Below are 22735 nucleotides of genomic sequence, written 5' to 3'. Positions count from 1 at the left end.
TGCGCCGCCGCCGGTGCCGTGGGCTGCCCGTGCCCGCGGGGCTCCTGACGGGGCAGGGCTTTGGGCCGAGCTGGGATGCTCCATAAGGCCAAGCACACTCTGGGGAATTCTGTGCCTGGAGACCTGGAGCAGCGTCGGCTCTGGCCGTTCCCGGGGTCCGGGTATGTGTATGGGGCAAAGCCTCGCAAGCTCTCAGGCCGCCGCCACCGGGGTCCCGCTCAGCCCATCCCACCCCATCCCATCCTTTCCGGGAGCGGGCCCCCGCTGGAACTACAACTCCCATGGTGCCTCGGGGCGGCCCCGGCCGCCCTGCCGGGCACGTGATGGCGGCGGTCACATGACCGCGCGGCGGGGCAGGCCCGGCGGAGCAGCCGCCGCCGCCGCCCCGCATGGCCAACGTCGCCAAGAAGGTGTCCTGGTCCGGCCGCGATCGCGACGACGACGAGGACGGGCGTGCGGGCGAAACCACCCCGCTGCTCAACGGTTCCGGCCCGGGAGCGGCGGGCAGCGGCCGGCAGGTGGGTCCCGCCCCCGGGAGCGGGGGCTGCGCGGCGGAGGGAGCACGGAGCGGGCCGGGGCCGCGGGCTGTGGGCCGTGGGCTGGGGCCGTGTGTGCGCCCCCTCCTCCCTCCCCTGTTGTGTTTAACGCGCTCGTTGCCCCGGGGCTGGGCGGGGGCCGTCGGGGTCGCTCCGGGCTGGGAAAGCAGAACCGGGGGAGCATGGCCGGGGCACGGGGCACTCACGGGGGAAAAGCTGAGCTGGGGCTGAGTCAGTGCCCGGCGGCTCCATCCCTGCTGTTCCCCCGCCCTGGGACGGTCCCTGACAGCAGCACCGCGCACTGAGCCGGGCCCGGCTCCTGCCCGCCGGGGCTGCTCCTCATTCCGGGAATCTCGGCGTGGATTGGGTTGGAAGAGATCTAAATCCCATTCTGTCCTACCCCTCCGTGGGCAGGAACACCTTCCACTGTCCCAGGCTGCTCCCAGCCCTGCCCAACCTGGCCTTGGGCACTGCCAGGGATGCAGGGGCAGCCCCAGCTGCTCTGGGCACCCTGTGCCAGGGCCTGCCCACCCTCATTTCCTACTGATATCTAATCTAGTCTCCTTTTGTTTCGTTTGAAGCCATTCCCCTTTGTTCTGTCTGTATCTGTCCATGTAAAATTACCTTGTGCTAGATGAATTTCTGCTAAAAATGCCTTTCTGTGAGAGCCTGATGCCTGCCATGCTGCTGATCACCAGGCAGGGCTCAGACACGAGAGCCTCCAACACTGCAGTGGTGCAGGGTGTCCTGTGGGATGGATGGAGCTACAATGGCAAAGAGCAGGTCCAAGGTGGGCCATGTCACAGAGGGAGGCCAGTTCCTCCAAGTTCTTCTGGCAAGTTAATTTGGGGTAATTAAGTGAGCAGAACTTTTCTCCAGTGTGCCCTCAGGCTGCCTGCCTGGTGTTCTCTCCCCCTCCTGCAGCTCAGTGAAGAAAACTGAGGCACCCAGCACCTGCTCCGGAGGGAAGCTGAGGATGGGAGGGCAGGGTGGGACCATGGAGCACTTTTGTGCCAGCACCAGGTGGGACAGGCATTGCTTCCAGGTGGAATTTCCTGTGGAGAGTTTTCTGGGAGGCCTGAGCTTGGCTAGGGAGGAGCAGTGCCAGATTGTGGCAGCTGTGAGCAGGGATGTCTGGCCCAGCACGATCCTGTGCTGCCCTGCTCCTGGGCAAGTCAGAACAGCAGCTAATTAGAGGGAAATGCAGGGCTCGTTAGGCTGGGAGAGCCTTGTGAGTGCTCTGGGAGCAGGGAATGGCAGCTGTGCCATGGCAGCTGCTCTGGGGTGAAAATAAAAGTTATCCTGCTGGGCAGTGCAGCAGAACCTCGTATATTTACAGCACACAGGGAGTTCTGGGGGTTTGAAGGGTGTTAGAGCAGGGATTAAGCAGATCTCATGGCTGAGGGTCATTGGGAAAGGCTTTTCCTGGTGCTTTGGAAGAAGTGCCTGAGGCCTGCACAGCAGGGGCAGCTGGAGTGGACCCCCAGCCCTGCCAATGGGATTTATTGGCACAGTGCAGGCAGGGTCCCAGCTGTGACATGGCACCGGTGGCATTTTCCTTGGCCAGGAGCAGAGGGAGCGCCTTGCTGGAGCTCCAGAGCACAGGTGCCCCTGGCAGTGGCAGCTGGGGTGTCCCTGTAGGGCTGGGGCTGTGTTTTGGTGGTGGGCAGTGCCTCTCCCTGTGCCCCAGATGATTTTCAGTCGTGTGGATTGAAGCAGGAAGGCAGGACAGCTCTGGGGGAGAGATAAGGAGAGGCTGGAGCTGCTTGAGGAGATTTAAACCTGGGTTGTGTAATACAGTAAAAATGTCCCCTGGCATCACTTGTTCCCTTTGTCACGTGCGTGTTAAATGGAAATGAAAGTGATCTTTAGGTGCCCAGAGGAAACACGGGGCTGCAGCTGCCAGCTGAGAGGGACTGAGATGAGTTGTGCTGGGTGGGAGGTGAGGAGAGGCTGCATGAACACCCCTGGGGATGTGAGGGCTGTGAGGGGCCTGTCCTGAGGTCTGCTCTGCTTTGGGGCCAGCTGGGCTGGCCAAGCCTTGATCCTCTCACAGGGTTTTCTGGTGCCTGGAGCACCTTTTAGCACCAAAGAATGAGTTTTCCTACCCAGAGCCTTGCCTGAAAGGTGCCTGATGTGGATCTGATAGAACAGGGTCCCAGCAGAGCAGCAATCCTGTCCCTGTCCCCTGCCTTGTCCTGGGGTCTTGTGTTCTTCCAACATTCCATCTCATTCCCACTCTCATCCTCCTCCTCCAGGCCATTTCCAGGATGGTGGGCACTGTGATCAGGATGAGCAAGGGCTGAGAGGCAGTTGTGTCTCTGAGCACTGTGCCTGCTGGGGGCTGTCCTTCTCCTCAGCCACGTGTGTTGGTTCTCAGGCTGGGAAGTGGGTGGAAAATGTTGGTAAGAGCAGCCAATTTCCATCATGAGGTGTTTTTTGTGGAAGAACATTTCTCCTTTGCTACCATCAAAGATATTTGTGCTGAAGTGCCTTGACTTTGGGGTTGGTTTGAAGCTCCTGCTTCAAAGAGTTCCTGCAGCAAGGGCTCACCACCATGAAAACCAGGCTGCTGCTGGGCAGGGTGTCCTTCTTTGCCCCTTCTTTGCCCCTGTGTGTTTATTCTGCATCTCTGGATGTTGCTGGTCTCATTTTCTTTGCTCTCAACTTAGTGGCCAGGCTGCAATCAAGAAATCTTGGTGGGAGGAGGCAGAAAAAGGGAAGTGTGGGTGCTGGGGGAGCCCTGATTCCTGGCAGATGGGCTGCAGATTGCACAGCCCAGGTTACTGGCACAGAGGCTGCCCTTGTGAGCCTGGAGGTGACTGCCCTGGGGTGGTGGCAGGAGCCTCCCCAGCACAGGAACTTCAGGAGTTTTCTGCAGGTTGCTCAAGGCCATTGGGGACTGTGGCAGTGCCTCATCCTTGTGCTGCTCCTGTGCCAGGGGAAAGGCCAGGGCAATGTCTTCCCATCCTCATGGAGGTGAGGGTCAAGCAGGAGCTGTGCCCTGGCAGTGGCAGCAGGAGCCTGGAAGCAAAAACAAAACCCAAGTGGTGACACCTTGGGGAGAGTGCTGGTGGTTTCTGCCCTGTTATGAGCCTGGGGGTGAGGAGCCCTGTTCTGTCCTGCTGTGAGGCATTTTGGGGTGATGCTGGGTGGGTTTGAAGCCTGTCCCAGCTGTGGCTGTGTGTCAGAGGAGGGTCAAAAAGGTGAAAAGCCCTGCAGCTCATCTCCCCTGTTCACTGCCAGAGCCAGTGACAGGGTCCTCGTGCTGGTGACACACCAGTGACACAGCCTGGAGTCTTCCATCCAGGCTGGTACGAGGGGCAGAGTGTTCTGTGCCCAAGAGGGGCCCTGAGGGCTGGAGATCCTCCTCCTTCCCTCCCACAGCTTCTGTGGTCTGTGCTGGGCTTTATCTCATCGATAACGGAGAGTCACGTGCTGCCAGTTCCTTACTGTGCACAGGATGGTGACAAGGGACAGTGTCCTGGGGCCTCTCCTCATGCTGGCTCCTGTCCTGCAGGGAGGAGGCTGGCTCATCCCTGTGGAGCCCATTTGACCCTACTGATGGTTCTCCAGAGCAATGTTTGGGGGGCATGGCTTGGTTGCCTGGCCTAGATCCTGGAGATCCCCCAGCCTGGCCTGGACCATGGAGATCCCCCAGTTTGGACCATGGGGATCCCACAGCCAGGGTTGGATCCTGGAGGTCATGCACCCAGGGCATGGTTGGAAGGTGGTGGTTGGGATCTTCTGCTAGATTTTTTGCATGTTGAGGTTGATCCTCAGTTTGCTCTTGCTGGTCTCAGAGTGGGTGCCAGCCTGACAAAGGGGAAAGGGAGCTCAGGAGTCCCTGAGGGGGCTCCAGTCCAGCCCCTGCTCAGAGCAGGACACACCCAGAGGAGCTTTGGGAACTGCTCTGCCCCCTGTTTGCTCCCAGGTTCAGTTGTCACCAGCCACAGGGTGAAACTTTGGCTCTGATATCTGAGCAGAAGTTCCCTTGCTGCAGTTTATCCACTGCTCCTTGTCCCGTCAGTGCAAAGCTTCAGGGAATTCTGGCTTTGTCCCGTCTGTAACCCCTTGTTGGGTGTCTGGAGATGCCATGAAGAGCTCCCTGAGAAGCACCAGCTTCTCCTTGTGTATCTTGCCCTGGGCTCCAGCCCCTCTTGCTGAGCTCACTTTCTGTGCCTTTCCTCTCCCAGGCAGCCCACACTGGGTGCCAGGTCCCAGGTGTGCTATTGCAGGTGCCAGGTGGAGGTGTGGGATCCCTTCCCAGACCTGGCAGGGGTCTGGCACTCCCCAGGAGGGGGTTGGCCACCTCCCTTGCAGGTCTGTGCCACTGACACCTCTTCCCTCACCCACCAGGTCTCTGCAAGGCTTTTTCAACTGAGCTGCTTCCTCACCCCTGGGACTCCTCCATCCCAGGTTCAGGGCTTTGTAGTTGCCTCTGTTGCATTTGGGGGCTTCCCTGCAGCCTGGTGAGGTCCCTTGGAGGAGCAGCCCTGCCTGCCAAGATTCCTGCCCACTAACACTGATGATAACTTATTTTAATTCAGACCAAGGCTCCAGACATCTCTTTGCAGAGCTCAGGATGAAATTACCTTTGCCACCCAAAGGAGCTGAGGGCTGGGTGCTCATGTGCCACTGGCAGAGTGAGGCTCAGAGTGTCCCAGAGCCTCTCATGGGGCAGCAGAGCTGTTAACCCCTCTGTGCCCTCTGGCTTTTGGCAGCAGAGCAATGTTTTTATGTGGAGATGATCACAGCCCAGTCACACCAACATCACGCATCCCCAGGATCAGCAGCTGCCTCGGCTGAGTTTGAAAACATCCCAAGGAGGACATTGCTCAGGGAGCCTTTGAGCTGTGCACAAATAACCTTTTCTCTTGGCTCCAGGCTGCCTGAATCTCTCCTTTTATCATTCCTGGGTGCTGCTGAAGTGGCTCTTTCCTGCCCTCCTGGCATGTGATCCTGTGGTGGTGAGACAGGAGCCAGGCCTCTGCTTGCAGATGCCACAGGGGTGCCAGGACTTAGGGGGAGGATATTAAAAATGTGCTGCTTGTCTGAGTTCAGCTTCAGGTTCCACTGTTCCTCCTTTCCCTCCATCTGTGCTTGTGTCCTGCTCAGTCAATGGGGAGTTGAGCTGCTGTGCCCTGGCTGCTCTCTGCACAGGGAAGGAGGGAACAGGGTGGGATGTCACTGGTTCAGCCACATTTGGTGTGTCTGCAGACCCCCTTGCTAACAGAAGGAGAATTTTCCCTGGAGGGCTGGTCCTGCCTGAGGCCTTACACAAGGGACATGGCATGAGTGACATTTTCCATCCCCTTGCCTTGATCTTGCCCTGGATGTGTGGCACCTACAGGAGCCTTAAATCCTTGTGCTTCCTCAGTCCTGGTGGACGTGTGTTCCTTTGCAAGGTGTCAGCTTTGTCCCTTGTGACCTTCCCTCTCCCTGAGATGGTGGGGGCCTGGCTGGGATCTCAGAGCAGCTGGGCACTGGCAAGCACTGGAACAGGCAGTTCCTGTATCCAGCTCATGGCCCTAAATTCAGGGAGGTGACAGCTTTGTGTGTACCCAGCTCTTAGAAATCCACTGTGGTCTGCTCTGACTGCTGGGAAAAAGCTCCACCTGGATCCTTTCCACTGGGAATGTGGAGCTATCAGGGACTAGAAGCAAAGCCCAGGCTGGTTTTGCCAAAGCAGTGTGTGGCCATGGCAGCGTGGAGCACTGTGGGGCTAAAGGGCACCAGAGGGGGTTTGAGAAGCTGGGGCAGAACCCATCTGCAGGTCAGGGAGTGAAGGGGAATGTGGAGCAGAGGGAAAAAATGGGAAAATAGGTCAGGCTGCAAACACAAAGGGATATTCTTGCTTTGCAGTGAGTGCAGGGCTCCCAGCAGCAGCTCTGGCCTCACGTTCCAGACAGGATTGGGGGGATTAAAGCAGCGAGGGGCTGGGTCTGGGACCTGCCAGCAGAGACACCAACAGGCCAGAGCCCTGCTATTGTCCTTACCCATCCCTCTTTTATCCTCCAGTTCTTTAACCTGGCAGCTGGGGAGGGGTGAGGCTCTGGAGGGGAAGATCTTGATGCTGAGGAATGGTGTTTGGGCTGTTCTTGGGGATCAGATCCTTGTGCCTCCCTGTGGGGCTGCAGGGGTGACAGCAGCCTGCCTGCTCCAGCTGGGTTGCCCTGTGGCACTGCTCAACTGCAGCCCGAGCCCCTGCTTGCCTCATCCAGGAGACAGAGGTGCCCAAAAAGTCAAAAACCTCCCCTCCTATGCAACTGCACAGTAAAAACCCTGAGTGATCACCAGTGAAAGGAGAAGCTGCTGCCCAGAGGCAGATGCAAATGCAGCTCCCCAGCATTGCACCAGGGCTGGCTCAGAGAGACACCAGAGTCCCCAGGGCTGTGCAGGAGCAGTGTGCCCACTTCCTGCTGTGTCTCCTGGCTGGCAGCCAGCCTGGCTGTCACTCTGGTCCCAGCTGCTCAGGGGGTGACAAACACTGACGTGATGTGCTCCTCTCCTGGCTGGTGCTGGCTCCATGGAGCAGATGGCAGAGCCAGACGTGTCCTCAGCTGTCCCCTTGCTGCTGGCTGGGCCTGGCAGCTGAGGGCACGTAGTGGTGAGCTTGTGGCTGTGCAGGTGGCTCGTTGTGCAGGGGCTCTGTCCCTCCCCAGCCCCAGGGCAGTGTGGAACGTGCTGCTCAGCACAGGATTGTTAGTGCCAGGGGCTGGTGGTGGCCCAGTCCCCAGTGAGCCACTGCTGCTGGCACTCCCCAGGTGAGCTGGCTCTGCCTCCTGACAGGTTGGAGCAGCTCACCCAAACCCTGGCAGGCTGCTGCTGCCTCTGGTTCCCCCCAGGGTGTTGGGTGCTACCTCCTCTGAGAGCAGGGTGCTGCTTTTTGGGGGGCAGGCAGAGCTCAGCGAGAGAGGCAGAGCACGAGCACCTTGCAGCCCTGCTCCATCCTCCTGAGAGATCTGAAGTGCTTTCAGGAGTTGACCTCATTTCCCCTTCTCTCCTCAGCTCACTCCTTCCTCCTTCCTGCGCATTGGGCAGCTGAGCAATGTGGACCTCAACGAGGACATCCACGAGCTGGTGAGTGGCACAGAGAGGGGCCCCCTGTTACTGGGACCCCTTAACAGCTCTTCTTTCTGGGCTGGGTGACCTCAGCTGCTGCTGGCCCAGGGGCCCCTCTGGGATCCTCAGGAAGTGCCCTGATTTGGAGCTGGGAACGGTCAAAGGCGTTTGGGAAACAGAATTTGGGTTCTGCCCAAAAACATGGGTTTGCTTGAAATAGCTCCTTGCTTTTGGCCTAAGGAATTTCCTGCTGAGGTGAAAGGTTGCCCTCCACCAGGGCATGGAGTTGCTTGTGTTCAGTGCCAGGTTAATGTGGTGAGGGTGCTCCCCTGGTCCAGCTGCCTTAAATCCCACACATCCACCAAAAGTGGTGGAAAATCATCCCAGATCCCTGCCTGCCAGGCAGCTTGCACCTGCAGTCCTCTGTGCATCTCCTGAGCATCAGAAGGAGTTAAACCAACAGTTGCATGTGGATGGGAGGGCTGGACTCTCACCTGACCATCCTGAGCTGTGCATCCCATCCCACAGGAGACAGAGGTCCCTCGGCAGCGCCCCAATGAGATCCCCCACAATGAGAAGCTGCTGTCACTCAAGTACGAGGTAGGTGCCCACCTGTCCCATCTTGTGTCTGCCCTCTGGGGTGCAGCAGGTGAGGTGTGAGGGGCCAGGGCTCACAGCTGCCCCATGAGGGTGGTTTCAGTGCAGAAGGGGTGGAATGGAGGAAAGAAAATTATAACAGGAGCAGGGTGAGGGGCTCAGGGCAGCACTCCTCAGCATGGGGGTCTCTTCACCTGATCATAGACAATAAAAGCATCTCCCTTCCCCAAACCAGAGCTTGGACTATGACAACAGTGAAAACCAGCTGTTCCTGGAGGAGGAGAGGAGGATAAACCATGCGGTGAGTCTTGCTGGGCTGCCCACAGATCATCTCAGCTGGGCTGGACAAGGGAAGCTGTTCCCCCTGCCCGGCTGCTGGGGGCTTCTCTGGGCAGAGGAGGTTGTGCTTAAAGCCTAGGTGGAGCTGGGGTGGGTTTATGGGCACTGACCAGCTGGTGGCAAGCTGTGAAACCCCAGAATCAAGGACCCAGCATGAGGTGGTTGGAGTGGGAGCTAATCTGGGTGCACGTGGTGGCATTGCCTGGTGGCATGGGGCAGGTCCCTGAATAGAGGGACTTCTGGAATCATGTGAAACATGTCCCCTGGGGGCTTTGGGAATCAGTGCCCCAGCAGGAACCCCAGGAGGATGGGCCTAATAGAGACAGGCAAGCTAGAAAAGCACCTTAGAGATCCCACAGAGCAACAAGAACACTGCTGAAAATCAGAAAATTGTGTTCAGGCTTTGCTGGGTCAGCCAGCATTGGTGCTCCCTGGCTCTCCTCAGAGCTTCCCAGGCTTGGGAGCGTGCTGGGGATGGTGGCAGGTGTGCTGGGGTGCCCTGGATGGCAGGGTGCCCTGGGTGCCAGGCTGGCTGGCAGCAGGCTGTGAGGGCTCCTGCCCCGCAGGCTTTCCGCACGGTGGAGATCAAGCGCTGGGTGATCTGCGCCATGATCGGCATCCTCACCGGCCTCGTCGCCTGCTTCATCGACATCGTGGTGGAGAACCTGGCTGGCCTCAAGTACCGCGTGGTGAAGGACAGTATCCTCACCCAGCACTGCCTGCTGGCACCTCTGGCATCTCTGGGAGCTGTGAGAGAGGGGTCCTGGGGGAACAGGGCAGCGCTTCCTCGCTCCGGTTTGGTGGCACAGACTCTGCTGCCCTGCAGGGCTGAGCTGTGCCTGGGCACTGCTGGGACAGAGGAGGCTCATTTCAACTGCCCTGGGTGCTCCAAGTGACAGGGGGCTTGTGAATGGCATCCCTGCCCATGGTGGGAGCTAGATGGTTTTTAAGGTGGCATCCAGCCCATGTCACCCTGTGATTCTGTGAGGTGCTGTGGTGGGAGGGATGGTACCCAAGCAATGCTGGCTTTTCCTTGAGCTGCTGCCCCAGACATTGACAAGTTCACAGCCAAAGGAGGCCTCTCTTTCTCCCTGTTACTCTGGGCCACCCTGAATGCCAGCGTGGTGATGGTGGGCTCTCTGATCGTTGCCTTCATAGAGGTAAGAGTCTGGAACTGCTCTGGCTTCTTTACATGGGCAAAGCAGGGTCATGTTTCCACAAAACATGCAAAATTTTGTGACCAGTGAATATGTTTCTGCCAGTTTGGCTCCTGCTAGCCCCAGCTCCTCGGTGCTGGCTCCAGCTGTGCTGTGGGGTTTCTGTGGGGCTGGCAGGCTGCTGGGGTGTGCTGGCAGCCTGGGGCAGAGGCTGTGCTCCAGCCTTGGGCAGGGGTGCAGCTCTCCCAAGCCTTGGCTCTAGCTCAGCCTCTCTGTGTTGGGCGTACCTGAGTACCAGCACTGACCAGTCTGGCTGGGTGCCTCTGGAGGACAAGCCAGAGTCTGGGACTCCCTATGGATCACTCTAATCCACAGTGCCTTCCTTGTGGCTTTGCCTTTGTTCTCTCTGGCCACCAAGTGTGACCTTTCTGTAACTGTGACAGGGTGGGGGAGCACCTCAGTGTCCCCAAGAACCCATCCAGCTCCTTTTCCTTGCCAGCTCCTTTTCCCTGGCACATTTGCCCTTAGGAAGTGGGTGTCTCCCTCATGCCCATCTCCAGAGCCTGTTGATTAACTTTGGCCTTGTCTCAGAGCCACCCTGAGGGCGTGCTGTGTGACAGGGGTAAGGTGGCTGCTGTGTCCCCACCCTGTGTGTGACAGCTCTCCCTGCTCCCTGCAGCCCGTGGCAGCTGGCAGTGGCATTCCCCAGATCAAATGTTACCTCAATGGTGTGAAGATTCCTCATGTTGTCCGGCTCAAGGTAGGAAGCAGGAGGTGGTGGGATGGCCTGGGGACATTGTGTGGTCCTGGAGTGGTCCCTGCCCACCCTGTGGCACAGCAGGAGCTCTCAGCTCCATAGCTGTTCCCCCCAGTGCCCAGAGGTTAAATCTCCTGCCCTGGTACTGGGAGGAGCAGCTTTGGGTAGACTTTTGCTCTGGCCAAGAAGAAAATTGACCAACTCTGTTTGCCACAGTGGTGGGGATGAGAATCACGAGTTCCCTGAGTTCCCTGGGGTCATTGGCTCCTGCCATGCCTGGGGCCCACTGGGTCTGTGTCCCCTGTGGCTGCCATGGCCCCGGTCCTGGTGCCACCCCTGTGACATTCTGTGTTGTGTGGCACCCCTGTGACATGCTGTGTCCCTCTGTGTTGTGTGGCACCCCTGTGACATGCCATGTCCTTCTGTGTCGTGTGGCACCCCTGTGACATGCTGTGTCCTTGTCTCTTGTGTGGCACCCCTGTGACATGCTGTGTCCTTGTCTCTTGTGTGGCACCCCTGTGACATGCTGTGTCCTTCTGTGTCGTGTGGCACCCCTGTGACATGCCATGTCCTTCTGTGGTGTGTGGCACCCCTGTGACATGCTGTGTCCCTCTGTGTTGTGTGGCACCCCTGTGACATGCTGTGTCCCTCTGTGGTGTGTGGCACCCCTGTGACATGCTGTGTCCCTCTGTGGTGTGTGGCACCCCTGTGACATGCTGTGTCCCTCTGTGGTGTGTGGCACCCCTGTGACATGCTGTGTCCTTCTCTCCTGGGCAGACCCTGGTGATCAAAGTCTGCGGGGTGATCCTCTCGGTGGTCGGCGGCCTGGCTGTTGGGAAGGTGATGTGCACCAAGTGCTGCTGATGTGTTGGTCCCTGCTGCTGGCACTTGTGTCACAGCCTGTCACTGGTCCTGTGCTGGGGGCCCTGTGGTGACTTCCCAGTGTCTGCTGGCCAAGGAGCCCCTAGGGCACGTGGTGCCACCGTGCCGGCCTGTGTGTGGCTTGGCTGAGGGCAGAGAGCAGCAGCCCCTGTCCATCAGTGGCTGTCCCTGCAAACAGTAGATGGGGGGGAGTTGGGTGCCCCATTGGGACCTTTCTGGCCTGCTGGGATTGAGGGCAGGTAAGGGAAACACTTGTTTCCTCAGGAGGTGGGCAAAGGAGGCACATGCCAGGATAAGGATTTCATAAAACCATGGGATGGTTTGGGTTGGGGGAGATCCTAAAGATCATCTCATTCCAAACCCCTGCCATGGGCAGAAACACCTTTCACCAGACCAGGTTGCTCACAGTTCTGTCCAACCTGGTCTTGAGCACCTCCAGGATGAGAAGGGGAAAAACATCAGGGTCTGTATTTCCCCGAGGGAAACGCTCCCAATCCAGCTTCAGGACTGCAAGCTGGTGAGCAGCATCCAGCCATGCTGTTCTTCTTCCTTCCCCACTCTGACTGTGCTCTCTGGCCCCTAGGAAGGACCCATGATTCACTCTGGATCCGTGATTGCTGCTGGCATCTCCCAGGGAAGATCCACGTCCTTAAAGCGAGACTTCAAGGTTGGTGTGGAGCTCCCAGGGGTTGTGCTGCTGGTGCCCCTCTGTGCTGCTCCCACTGGTGGCTTGGCATCATCCCTGTCATCCCCTGGGTCTTGCCTAAGCTCAAGGCCATGGCCAGCCCTAAAAATGTCCTCTCTCCTGTTTCAGATCTTCGAGTATTTCCGCAGGGACACAGAGAAGAGGGATTTTGTGTCAGCCGGAGCTGCCGCCGGCGTCTCGGCCGCCTTCGGTGCCCCCGTGGGTCTGTGTCTTATTTTATTATTAATAAAGGATTCTTTAGTATTTTTTTTATATTATTTTTATTTTATATTAACAAAGGATTTTTTTACAGAGGAGTCTCACTGAAATATGAGATTATAACGTTGTTTTTTTTTTTTTAACACTGTGAGGAAAAAGGGTTTTTTTGGAGTACAACAATGTGTTTGGTTTTTTATTTTAAGAGTTTCAGTGATTTTTTTCAAGGGTTTTCTGAGTTTAAAATGTTAAAGTTCTTGGAGATTTGATATTATAGTCTTCTCTTAGGTATGTTCAAAAGTAGAGTAAGTTTATAATTTGTAATTCTTAAAACAGATTGAACTTAATTGATATCTTTTAAAAGCTGCTGTAATTTTGTAAGGTGTTGACTTTGCTTTGAAGCTGTATTTTTTGTGGTTTGATTTTTTTGTTCTGATATCTTCTATTTTAGATATTTCTAGGGTGAGATTGCTTGTGTTTTTGATGTTGAAATTTCTAGTCTAGTATTTTGAACTTCACATTGTCTTGAGTCTGGTTTATTTCATTTCGAGTTGGTGCTCTCTGGCACTGAGCAGTGCCTGGACATGGAATTCCTCAGGAGGTTGCTCCCACTTGCTTGGAGGCAGCTGTTGGGATCTGCACAGGGCACTGCAGGGGCCTTCCAAGTTTTCCTGCCAGGCCATGCAGGTGTTGGCCCTGCCCAAGGGGCTCATCTCTCTCAGATCCCAAATGTTGCCTCCCTGGGGTGGAGAATGGCAGTGGGATTTACTGTGATCAGTGCATCACTGATGGCTTGGTGAGCCTGCCTGTGACAGGGTGTGGGCAGTGTGGGCACATGGCCTGGCTGCTTGACTGGGGCTGTGGCACATTTCCTTGTGTAGATGTTGTATCTGGTGTTTGCAGGGGGTGTCCTGTTCAGCTTGGAGGAAGGAGCTTCCTTCTGGAACCAGTTCCTGACGTGGAGAATTGTAAGTGCTGGAAAGCAGTGGGGAGCTGCTGGTTCTGGTGTGAGGCATTGCCTGTTCTGGGTGCCCTGATACCCCTGCTCCAGGGAACACCTCCCCTCCTGTGCCCTGCTCCTCAGGGGCTGAGTTTGGACCTGGCTGAGCTCCTTTCCCCAGGGCAACAGAGAGGCAAAAGGAGAAGCCAGACCCTGCTCAGCCTAAGCTGCCCAGAGTGCCACCACTGGGAATGTGACCTCCTGTCCCCAGCACACCATGGGCACCCAGCCCTGCCCAAGGGCCTTGGGGGTGGTTTGGGCCATGTGGTGAGTAAATGGGGCTGGGGGCACTGGCAGTGACTCTGGGCTGCATCTCCTTGCAGTTCTTTGCCTCCATGATCTCCACCTTCACTCTGAACTCTGTCCTGAGTGTTTACCACGGCAATGCCTGGGATCTCTCCAGCCCTGGGCTCATCAACTTTGGCAGATTTGACAGCGAGGTAGGCACAGGTATTCCCCATGGGGAGGGGTTGGTCACAGCCCTTGGCAGCTTTGGGGACATCAATTTGTCTGTAACCTCGCCCAGGGGCTGAGGCAGGCTCTGCCTGAGCAGCCTGTGGGGTCTGGACACATCTCAGCTTCACCAGCCCCAGCAGAAGGAATTTTTGTTCAGCTCTGGGCTGTTCAGGAATTTCTCTTCAGCTCTGGGGCAGAGTTGTGCTGTCCCAGCAGTCAGTGACTGACTGTGGGACTGCAGATGGGCCAGGAGATGTGAAACCCACTTCTTTCTTGCTTGCAGAAAATGGGATACACAATCCAGGAAATTCCTATCTTCATCTTTATGGGAGTGGTTGGTAAGAGAATGCTGCTCTTTCCATTTGATTAGTCTGAATAATTTCCTCTGTTCTCTGTCTGGGTCTAAAAGGCTTTGGTGTCCAGTTTCCTGGGGAAAATGGGGAATCCATTTAATTCTGGAGCAGAGGCTGCTTGTGGGGCTTATGCAGGAATGATAGCTGGATCCTGGCCCAGCCCCAGGAGCCAAGTCAAGCCCCTTTAACCCATGTTGAGCAGGATGAGTGCATTGCAGGCCTGGGCAGCCCCTTGCTGCCATGTGAGCTGCCCTTATCCCCATGGATTTGGCCTGTCCTTTGCCTGCCTGGTGCCAGCACTGTGACATTGGCACCTGCTGCTGGTGCCAGGCTCCTCTTGGTGCCAGGTCCTGCAGGGACAGCACCCACATGTGCTGCTGGTCACTCTGGATGGGTTGTGGATGATCTTCAGAGGTTCCCTGTGTGGTGGGCAGCCTGGGCCCTGTGTGCTGAGCTTTTCCTCTCTCCCATTTGCAGGTGGGATCCTCGGGGCCCTGTTCAATGCCCTCAATTACTGGCTGACAATGTTCCGGATCAGGTAAGAGCCCACAGGTCATGAAGGGGATTGATGTGGGTTCTGCAGTCCCTCAAAGTGGCATTCCCACATGCAGCAAGGCTGGAATCTCTCATTTAATGTGAGCAGCAGCAGTTCCTGAAAGGTGCCACATGCCTCTCACTGCCTGTGGCTGTGACCCCCAGCATCCCAGCACTGCTCTGACCCTGCCAAATATTTCCCTCCAGTGACTGGAGGGCCCAGAGAGGTGCAGGCATTGCAGACCTGACTGTCATGTGCTCTGAGAGGACTAAGAGAAGAGAGAGAGCTGCTAAAGCCAGCTGAGACCGGTGTGACCCAGCCATTACCTGTCAGCAGCTTTTCAAGCAGCAGCACAGCCTGGCAGGGTCTGGGCAGGGAGCAGAGGCAGCCACACTGCAATGTGACTGATGTGACATGGCCAGCCAGGCTGTGCTGGTGCTGCCCACAGCCCTGGGTGCCACTGTCACTCCTCTGTCCACAGGTACATCCACAGGCCCTGCCTGCAGGTGGTGGAGGCCATGCTGGTGGCAGCAGTGACAGCGACTGTGGGCTTTGTCATGATTTACTGCTCCAGAGATTGCCAACCCATCCAGGGGAGCTCTGTGGCATATCCCCTGCAGGTAGGACCTGCTGCAGAATGCATCCAGGGTGGGGGGCACCCTGAGCCTGGGGGGCTCAGCAGGGAGACAAGACCCTGCTGGGTTTGGGGCACTGCAACCTCACAGTTGATGCCCTCCAATGCAGGCAGAGCTGGAGACACAAGGATGCTGTGGGTGTCCTCCCTGCCCTCACTGGCACACATCCCCCAGCCTTCCCTGCCACTTCCAACCCTTTCTTATCTTGCCTTTTCAGCTTTTTTGTGCTGATGGAGAGTACAACTCCATGGCCACTGCCTTCTTCAACACACCTGAGAAGAGTGTGGTCAACCTGTTCCATGACCCTCCAGGTCAGTGCACCCAGCCGGGAGGCCTTGGACGTCAGCAGAGAGGGTCCATGTGTGCCTTGGCCCCTGCTGGGACAAGGCAGAGCATGATCAGCCCCTGAGGGCTTCACAGAACACTGTGCTGCAGTGGTGCAAGGAGGAGGGATGGGTGCTGTGCCTGCTGGCACCTCTGAGCTCAGCCAAAGGGCTGTGGGGCCAAGGACCTGGTTTTGGTCATGCACATTTGCAGGCTGTGCTGCTTCTGAGTTGTGTGGGAGTGTGTCTGACCCTTGCTGTCTGTCTGAGGTCTGTCCTGGAAATGTTGCTGGGATGTTTTCTTAATCAGCAGGGCCACTTGCCCCATAATGACTTTACCTTCTGGGCAGGTTGTGGAGGTGGATCTTGGGCTTTGGATTTGCTGGGGAAATGCAGTTTGGTTCCCAGGTTCTAGCTCCACTTTCCCTGGACCTGGTGTAACCCCAGCATCTCCTCTGCCTGCTGTGGAGTGTGAGTTGTGTGCCCAGCAGAGAGATGCTCAGCCCAGGGGGTGCAGCTTGGCCCCCTGCAGCCAGGAGATGACCAAGATGTCCATCCTGTGGCTTGGGGCTGCTCCTGCAGTGCTGGCTCCTCCCTGGCTCAAGGCTGCTGTCTGAAGGAGGGGTTGCAAAGTACTTGTTTAAACCAGATTGAGCTGCTCAGCAATCCCAAAATAGCACTTAGCTGGGTTGTGGGGTCAGCAGGGTCTCACTGGGGTGGCACAGCCTGTGCTGTGGGACAGTCTGGCACTGGCTGGAGCAGCTGTGGAAGCTGCAGGATGGGAGGGACTTTGCAGGACATGCCCTGTTCAGTTGATCCCAAAGCTGGCAGTGGGATTCTGTCCTCCCAACCGTGTCCTTCAGCCCTGGCAGTCCCTCCCTTGGGGCTTTGAAGTTCACCATGGGAGTCTGGGAACCACAGGGCTGGGAGGGGACGAGTCATGAGATGGAGGAATGGGATGTGAGGGCTTGGGATGGGCCTGGCTGGGTGGGGGGTGCTGGAGGGGGCAGAAATAACCTGGAGAGCCAGTTTGAAGGGCTGTGCCTGTGCTGCCAGGGCAGGAGGTGCAGCCCAAGAAGAGAGGCTCTCTCTGCTGGGAGTGAATTGTGGGGCTGCTGCTGCCCATCACAGAGTCCCCTGGGCTGTGGGACCAGCACTGACTCTGTTCTGTCCCCTCCCCAGGTTCCTACAACCCCATGACACTGGGCATGTTCACTCTGATGTATTTCTTCCTGGCCTGCTGGACCTATGGCCTGACAGTGTCTGCAGGGGTCTTCATCCCCTCGCTGCTGATCGGGGCAGCCTGGGGGAGGCTCTTTGGCATCTCCCTGTCCTACCTGACCAAGGGCTCGGTGAGTGCTGCCTGGGCAGCCCTGGCACCCTGCCCTCCTCCCTCGCTGCTGGGCTGGGGGCAGGCTCAGGCAGCGTGCCTGGAGCTGGCTGACAGCTCTGAACTGGGCTGGCTCCTTGCTTGGTGTCTTCATGAGCTGGGTCTGGCCCTCCCCATATCCCAGTGGAGCCCTGCCAGCAGCTGGGATGTTCAGGCAGCTCTCCCCACTTTGGAGGGGGTTTGGGGGCCAGGACTCTGCTGACTGTCTCTGAATGCCCTGGAGCCAGCAGGTGACCTGGCTCCTTTTCTCTCCTGTGCTCAGATCTGGGCTGATCCTGGGAAGTACGCCCTGATGGGAGCTGCTGCACAGCTGGGTGAGTTCCCCATGGCACAGGGGTAAAGATGTCATGGGAAAAAGCACTCCCTGCTTCCCTGAGAGCTCCTTCCCAGCTGGAGCCTGGCTGTCAGCTTCCTCATCACCCTGCCAGGCACAGGAAGGGCTGGGCTCACCTCTGGGTGGGCAGTCCTAGATCACTGAGAGATTCAGGGCCCTGAATCTGTGATGCCCTCACTCTGTGTTGGTCACTGAGAGATTCAGGGCCCTCAGGTGCTCTGTGATGCCCTCTGTGACCATGTTCACAAGGGTCTTTGGATGAGGGAAGAGATGAGGATTTGACTCCATGTTTCAGAAGGCTTGTTTTATTATTTTATGATATATATTATATTAAAACTATACTAAAAAAATAAAAGATTTCATCAGAAAGCTAGCTAAGAATAGAAAATGAAAGAATAATAACAAAAGTTTGTGTCTCAGACAAAGAATCCAAGCTAGCTGACTGTGATTGGCCATTAATTAGAAACAACCACATGAGACTAATCACAAATCCACTCGTTGCATTCCACAGCAGCAGATAATCATTGTTTGCATTTTGTTCCTGAAGCCTCTCAGCTTCTCAGGAGAAAAAATCCTAAAGAAAGGATTTTTCAGAAAATATCATAGCTACAGCCCTCACTCTGTGTGGGTCACTGGGAGCTGCAGGGCTCTCAGGTGCTCTGTGGTGCCCTCACTCTGTGTGGATCACTGGGAGCTGCAGGGCCCTCAGGTGCTCTGTGATGCCCTCACCCTGTGTTTCCCTGCCCCTCTAAACCCCCTGGGTGCCCCTGGCAGGTGGGATCGTGCGGATGACCCTGAGTCTCACTGTCATCATGATGGAGGCAACAGGCAACGTCACCTATGGCTTCCCCATCATGCTGGTGCTGATGACAGCAAAGATTGTGGGAGATTACTTTGTGGAGGTGAGGGCTGCTGTGCTCCCCAGGGCTGGGGGGCCATAGGGGGACCAGGACAGGCACATGCTCGCTCTAAGGGATGAGCTGCTGCCTGCCTGTGGCCTTTGCCACCTCACCAGGCCTCTCCTGATGGCTTGGCTCTTGTTGCAGGGACTGTATGACATGCACATCCAGCTGCAGAGTGTCCCCTTCTTGCACTGGGAGGCCCCAGTGACATCCCACTCCCTCACAGCCAGGTAGGTGGGCTGAGCATAGCTGTGGCAGCAGCCTTTGCACCCCAACGTTGGCCTGAGCTGGGAGTGGAGGTGGTGACCTTCTGGCTGCAGGAACCTGCTGTCCCCTGGTAGCACAGCCCAGCTTCTTCCCCAGCAGGGATGTGATCTGCAGTGTGTTCCTTCCTCTCTCCCTGGCAGCTTTTGGGGACTGAGGAGGCACAGCACTGAGGAGTCGTGTGTTGGGGGGGATATTTAGGGTGTGAGGGTGCTGAGGCCCTGGCACACGTTCCCCAGAGAAGCTGTGGCTGCCCCATCCCTGGAATTGTCCAAGGCCAGGTTGGACAATGCTTGGAGCCACCTGGGACAGTAGAAGGTGTCCCTGCCCATGGAAAGGGTTTGGAATGAGATGAGCTTGTAGGTCCCTTGCCAGCAAACCAGTGTGTGATTGCAGGATTCAGTGTGTGCTGCCTTGGGGCTGTGTTTCACCCAGAGCTTTCCCTGCAGGGAGGTGATGAGCACTCCTGTCACCTGCCTGCGGAGGATCGAGCGCGTGGGCACGGTCGTGGACATCCTCAGTGACACCTCCTCCAACCACAACGGCTTCCCCGTGGTGGAGAGCAACCCCGACACCACACAGGCAGGCTGGGTGTCCCTGGGGAGGGGATGGAGCTGGGGGCTGGCTGCAGTGAGATCCTCACCTCACACACGGTGCCTGTTGCAGGTTGCGGGGCTGCGGGGGCTGATCCTGCGTTCCCAGCTCATCGTCCTGCTGAAGCACAAGGTGGGTGATGCTGCCTGGAGACTCTGGGTTGTGTCTGCTGTCCCAGTCCTGTCTCAGGCCCATTGCTGCCTGCCCTGCTCAGCTGGCAGAGGGTCCCTGTCATCTCCCTCAGCTCATCCAGGGGGGTGGTGGGGTTACCCCAGCACCATCCTGCACCCCTCTGGGCTCACAAACCCCGAGTGAGTGGCAAACAGGCCGTGCTTCTGCACATGGTCCATCTGTCCCACCCTTCTGCCCTTTTCCCTCCCTGGCCATGGGCATTGTCGTGGTGCCTGTGAGCTCTGTGGGACAGTGCCCAGCCCTCTCTTTCCTGCCCAGGTTTTTGTGGAAAGAGCCAACCTGAGCCTGGTGCAGCGGCGGCTGAAGCTGAAGGATTTCCGGGACGCCTACCCCCGCTTCCCCCCCATCCAGTCCATCCACGTGTCCCAGGACGAGCGCGAGTGCATGATTGACCTCAGCGAGTTCATGAACCCCTCGCCCTACACCGTGCCCCAGGTAACGCCCAGGGGCCCCCTGACAGCCCCCCAGGGCTCAGGGTGGGCAGTGGGGGCTGCCTGGGGGTGCTGCAGCCCCCCCAGCCCGTTGTGCCTTGCAGGAGGCGTCCCTGCCCCGCGTGTTCAAGCTCTTCCGAGCGCTGGGCCTGCGGCACTTGGTGGTTGTGGACAATCGCAACGAGGTGAGTCCCTGCTCGCTGTGTGCCGGCAGCCTGGGCTCCTCCAGGGCACAGGGACACGCTGTCCCCAGGCTCTGCGTGTCCACATCAGGCTGACCCCGTCCCTGTTGTGGCAGGTGGTGGGAATGGTGACCCGCAAGGACCTCGCCAGGTACCGGCTGGGGAAGGAAGGCCTGGAGGAGCTCTCTCTGGCACAGACGTGAGGCAGTGTGGCCCAGCAGAGATGTGCCCTGGCCCCTGGGAGCTGGGGACCCCCTTTTGCAGGAGGTGGGGAGAGGACTGGGCCAGTCCCTGCAGGTGTCACAGTGCCTGGAGCACTGCCATGGCCGTGCTGCCCCGGCCCTCCTGCCTGCTGCTGCCTTCCCATGTCTACTGCCTCCTCTTGTCACCCCTTCCTCTGCTTCCCTGAGGGATCAAAATTCACCCTTGGCTCTGTTAGCTCCTGGAATTAGGCTCTCCTTGATGGTTGGGCGAAGGCTGGAGTGTTCCATGGGGAGCAGGGCTGCCCTACTGAGCTGGGCACGGTTCTCTGACACCACACATGGTCTCTGTTGCCTCATCCACCCAGTGTGGGCTGTCTGGGACTTAGCCCTGCCCTAGCTTTGGCTGCAGGGCCTGTGAGAGGAGCAGAGTGGACACCATGGGGCTCTTTCCTGCCCCCAGGCCCCATTCCCTGCTGTCCTGTAGTCCTGCTTGCTGGGTTGGGCTGAGCTCTGGGGTTGCCTCCCTGCTCCTTGGCACTGAGGAGGGGGACGTGCCCTGCTTGGCTGTGCAATAAAAGGGCTCCCCTGGTTCTGCAGCTGCTGCCTCTGGCTCTTTCTTGGCTCCCTCAGCCACTCTGACCCCAACCCATGTGTGGGGAGACACACCTGGGATTTGGGGCAGGGATCGGGAGGGGAGAGCTGCCTGCACTGGGGAGATGTTGGTCCTGCAGCCTGTGCCCCTCTGCCACTCCTGCAGTCCTCCCACCACTGATGCTCCCACACCGGGATCCAGAGTCACTCCTGGGGCATGTTCTGGCCCCTTCCAGCCCCCTGGGCCCTTCCAGGCACCCCAAACCCCACCACCAGTCCTGGATTTGGCTGGGGATGGGAGCAAAGCCAGCCCTGGCACGTCACTTTTCCTATCTTCCCCCATCCTTTCTCCTCTCCTTAGCATTGCCCTGCCCCCCTGCCCTGGGACTGCCCCTTCCTCACCTGGTGCCTGGAGAGGCTTTTGACTGCAGGATCTGTGCTGAAATAAAGTCTGTTTGTACTTTTATTGTGCTGCTGCCTGTCTCTTGCTTCCCTTCTTCCCTTGGGGCTGAACGGAGCCCTGTCCCCACTCCTGCTGCTGGGAGGGCACAGCCTGGGGGATGGAGGGTGGCTCCATCCTGGGCTCAAGGCAGGGGCTGGCTGCCCCTTCCCGGCTTCTTTTCCCTTTCAACACCAACACAAAGCACAGGATGCCTCAGCTGGGCCCTGGTAACAACCAGGCTGTGGGGAAGAAGAGCCAGCCCTGCTGTGGGGCAGGGGTGCTGTAGGGCACAGTGGGTCCCCCAGGGCAGTGCTGGGTCCCCCTGTGTGCTGACAGCCGGGTGCTTTATGAGGCCCCGCTCGCCCTTTGCCCCGGCGCGGCCGAGATAAGGGCTGGGATCCACCGCCTTGGGCCCAGAGTAAACACGGGCTGCTGGCTCCTGCCGGCACCGCTGCCCTGCTCCTCCCTGCCCTGCTCCTCCCGCTGCTGCCAGCAGCCCCCAGGCTATGCCAAGCCGTGGCGGCCCTTTTTCCTGGCAGCAGGGTGGCAAAGGACACCGCACACGCTGCTGCCTGGCGGGAGTCATTTATTCACTCGTCCCATCACCGGCTCCGGCCCGGCCGCTCCGAGCGCCCCGGTGCTGGCACTGGGGCCACCGGGTTTATCATTAACCGGGTGGCACGTGGCGGCACCGGGGCCACGCTGGGGTCACAGCCCCGCGAAGGGCTCTGCCTCCAGCCCCGGGCGGCCCGGCAGCTCCCGCCCCGCGCCCGCCGGCTCCGGCCCCGGCTCCACGGTCCAGGTGGCCAGCAGGTCGCTGAAGTCGGGGGTGCCGCTGTGGAGCAGGCCGGCGGGGCCCGGCTCTTTCCAGAAGGAGGGCGGCAGCTTCCTGCGGTGCATGGGGGTGATGTGGCCGTACTTCCTCTCCAGGCGCTGGCTCCGGCCGCCGGGCAGGCAGCGGTGCACGCCGTACTCGAAGAGCTCGGCCAGCGGGCCCAGCCTGTGCGCGGCGCCCGGGCCGCCCCGCGGGGCCTCGGGCACGGCCGGAGCGCTCGGGGCCGAGCCGCAGTCCGCGGGCACCGGGCGGCTCCCGGCCGCCTCCTCCCGGCCCCGCCGCCCGAAATAGCGCTGGATGTCGCAGCTGATGAGCTCCGAGAATTTGAGGAGACGCAGCGTGGTCTCGGCAGTGCTGGAGACTCCGGCCAGCTCTGGCCGCACGCTCTCCTCCACTGCTTCCACGTCCTCCTCCTCTTCCTCCTCTTCTTCTTCCTCCTCTTCTTCCTCCTCCTCCTCCTCGGAGAGGTCGGGGAAGTCGGGCTCAGGGTGCGTGGGCAGCAGCAGGCCGTGCGGGAAGGGCGAGGGCAGCCGCAGCTCGGCCAGGGGCTGGATGACACCCGCGGCCATGGCAGCGCTCAGAGGCACCCCTGGGAGTCACCCTGTGACGGGGACAGCGGGGTCAGGGTGACACAGCCTGCCACCAGCCCTGAGAGCCCAGGGAACCGTGCTGTGCCACCCATGGCCAAGGTGAAGCCATAGGGACAGCGGGGTCAGGGTGACACAGCCTGCCACCAGCCCTGACACACCGCCCAGGGGATTGGGCTGTGCCACACCACGGCCAAGGTAGGGCCACAGGGACAGCAGGGTCAGGGTGACACAGCCTGCCACCAGCCCTGA

The 22735-nt window shown here is 58.6% G+C and overlaps 2 protein-coding genes across 2 annotated transcripts; one reads left to right on the top strand and one right to left on the bottom strand.

The window, feature by feature from the left end:
• Positions 1-349: 349 nt before the first annotated feature.
• CLCN7 (chloride voltage-gated channel 7) lies at positions 350-21085 on the top strand. Its single transcript, XM_058035846.1, has 25 exons — positions 350-518; positions 7548-7619; positions 8130-8201; positions 8434-8499; positions 9104-9236; positions 9588-9697; positions 10374-10454; positions 11229-11291; positions 11917-12000; positions 12148-12241; positions 13138-13202; positions 13558-13674; positions 13974-14028; positions 14521-14581; positions 15060-15198; positions 15431-15524; positions 16719-16888; positions 17189-17240; positions 18035-18162; positions 18307-18392; positions 18876-19008; positions 19093-19152; positions 19471-19647; positions 19748-19828; positions 19942-21085. Exons 1-25 carry the CDS (start codon positions 390-392, stop codon positions 20026-20028), a joined length of 2409 nt encoding a protein of 802 aa, XP_057891829.1. The 5' UTR covers positions 350-389; the 3' UTR covers positions 20029-21085.
• A 684-nt stretch (positions 21086-21769) lies between these two features.
• On the bottom strand, positions 21770-22485 carry PERCC1 (proline and glutamate rich with coiled coil 1). The gene has a single exon (XM_058035913.1). The coding sequence runs from the start codon at positions 22463-22465 to the stop codon at positions 21770-21772; it is 696 nt and encodes a 231-aa protein (XP_057891896.1). The 5' UTR covers positions 22466-22485.
• Positions 22486-22735: the final 250 nt, after the last annotated feature.

This window comes from Melospiza georgiana, chromosome 16 (genome assembly GCF_028018845.1).
Source record: "Melospiza georgiana isolate bMelGeo1 chromosome 16, bMelGeo1.pri, whole genome shotgun sequence".
NCBI classification, from domain to species: domain Eukaryota; kingdom Metazoa; phylum Chordata; class Aves; order Passeriformes; family Passerellidae; genus Melospiza; species Melospiza georgiana.
This window is presented reverse-complemented; position numbering and strand designations above follow the sequence as displayed.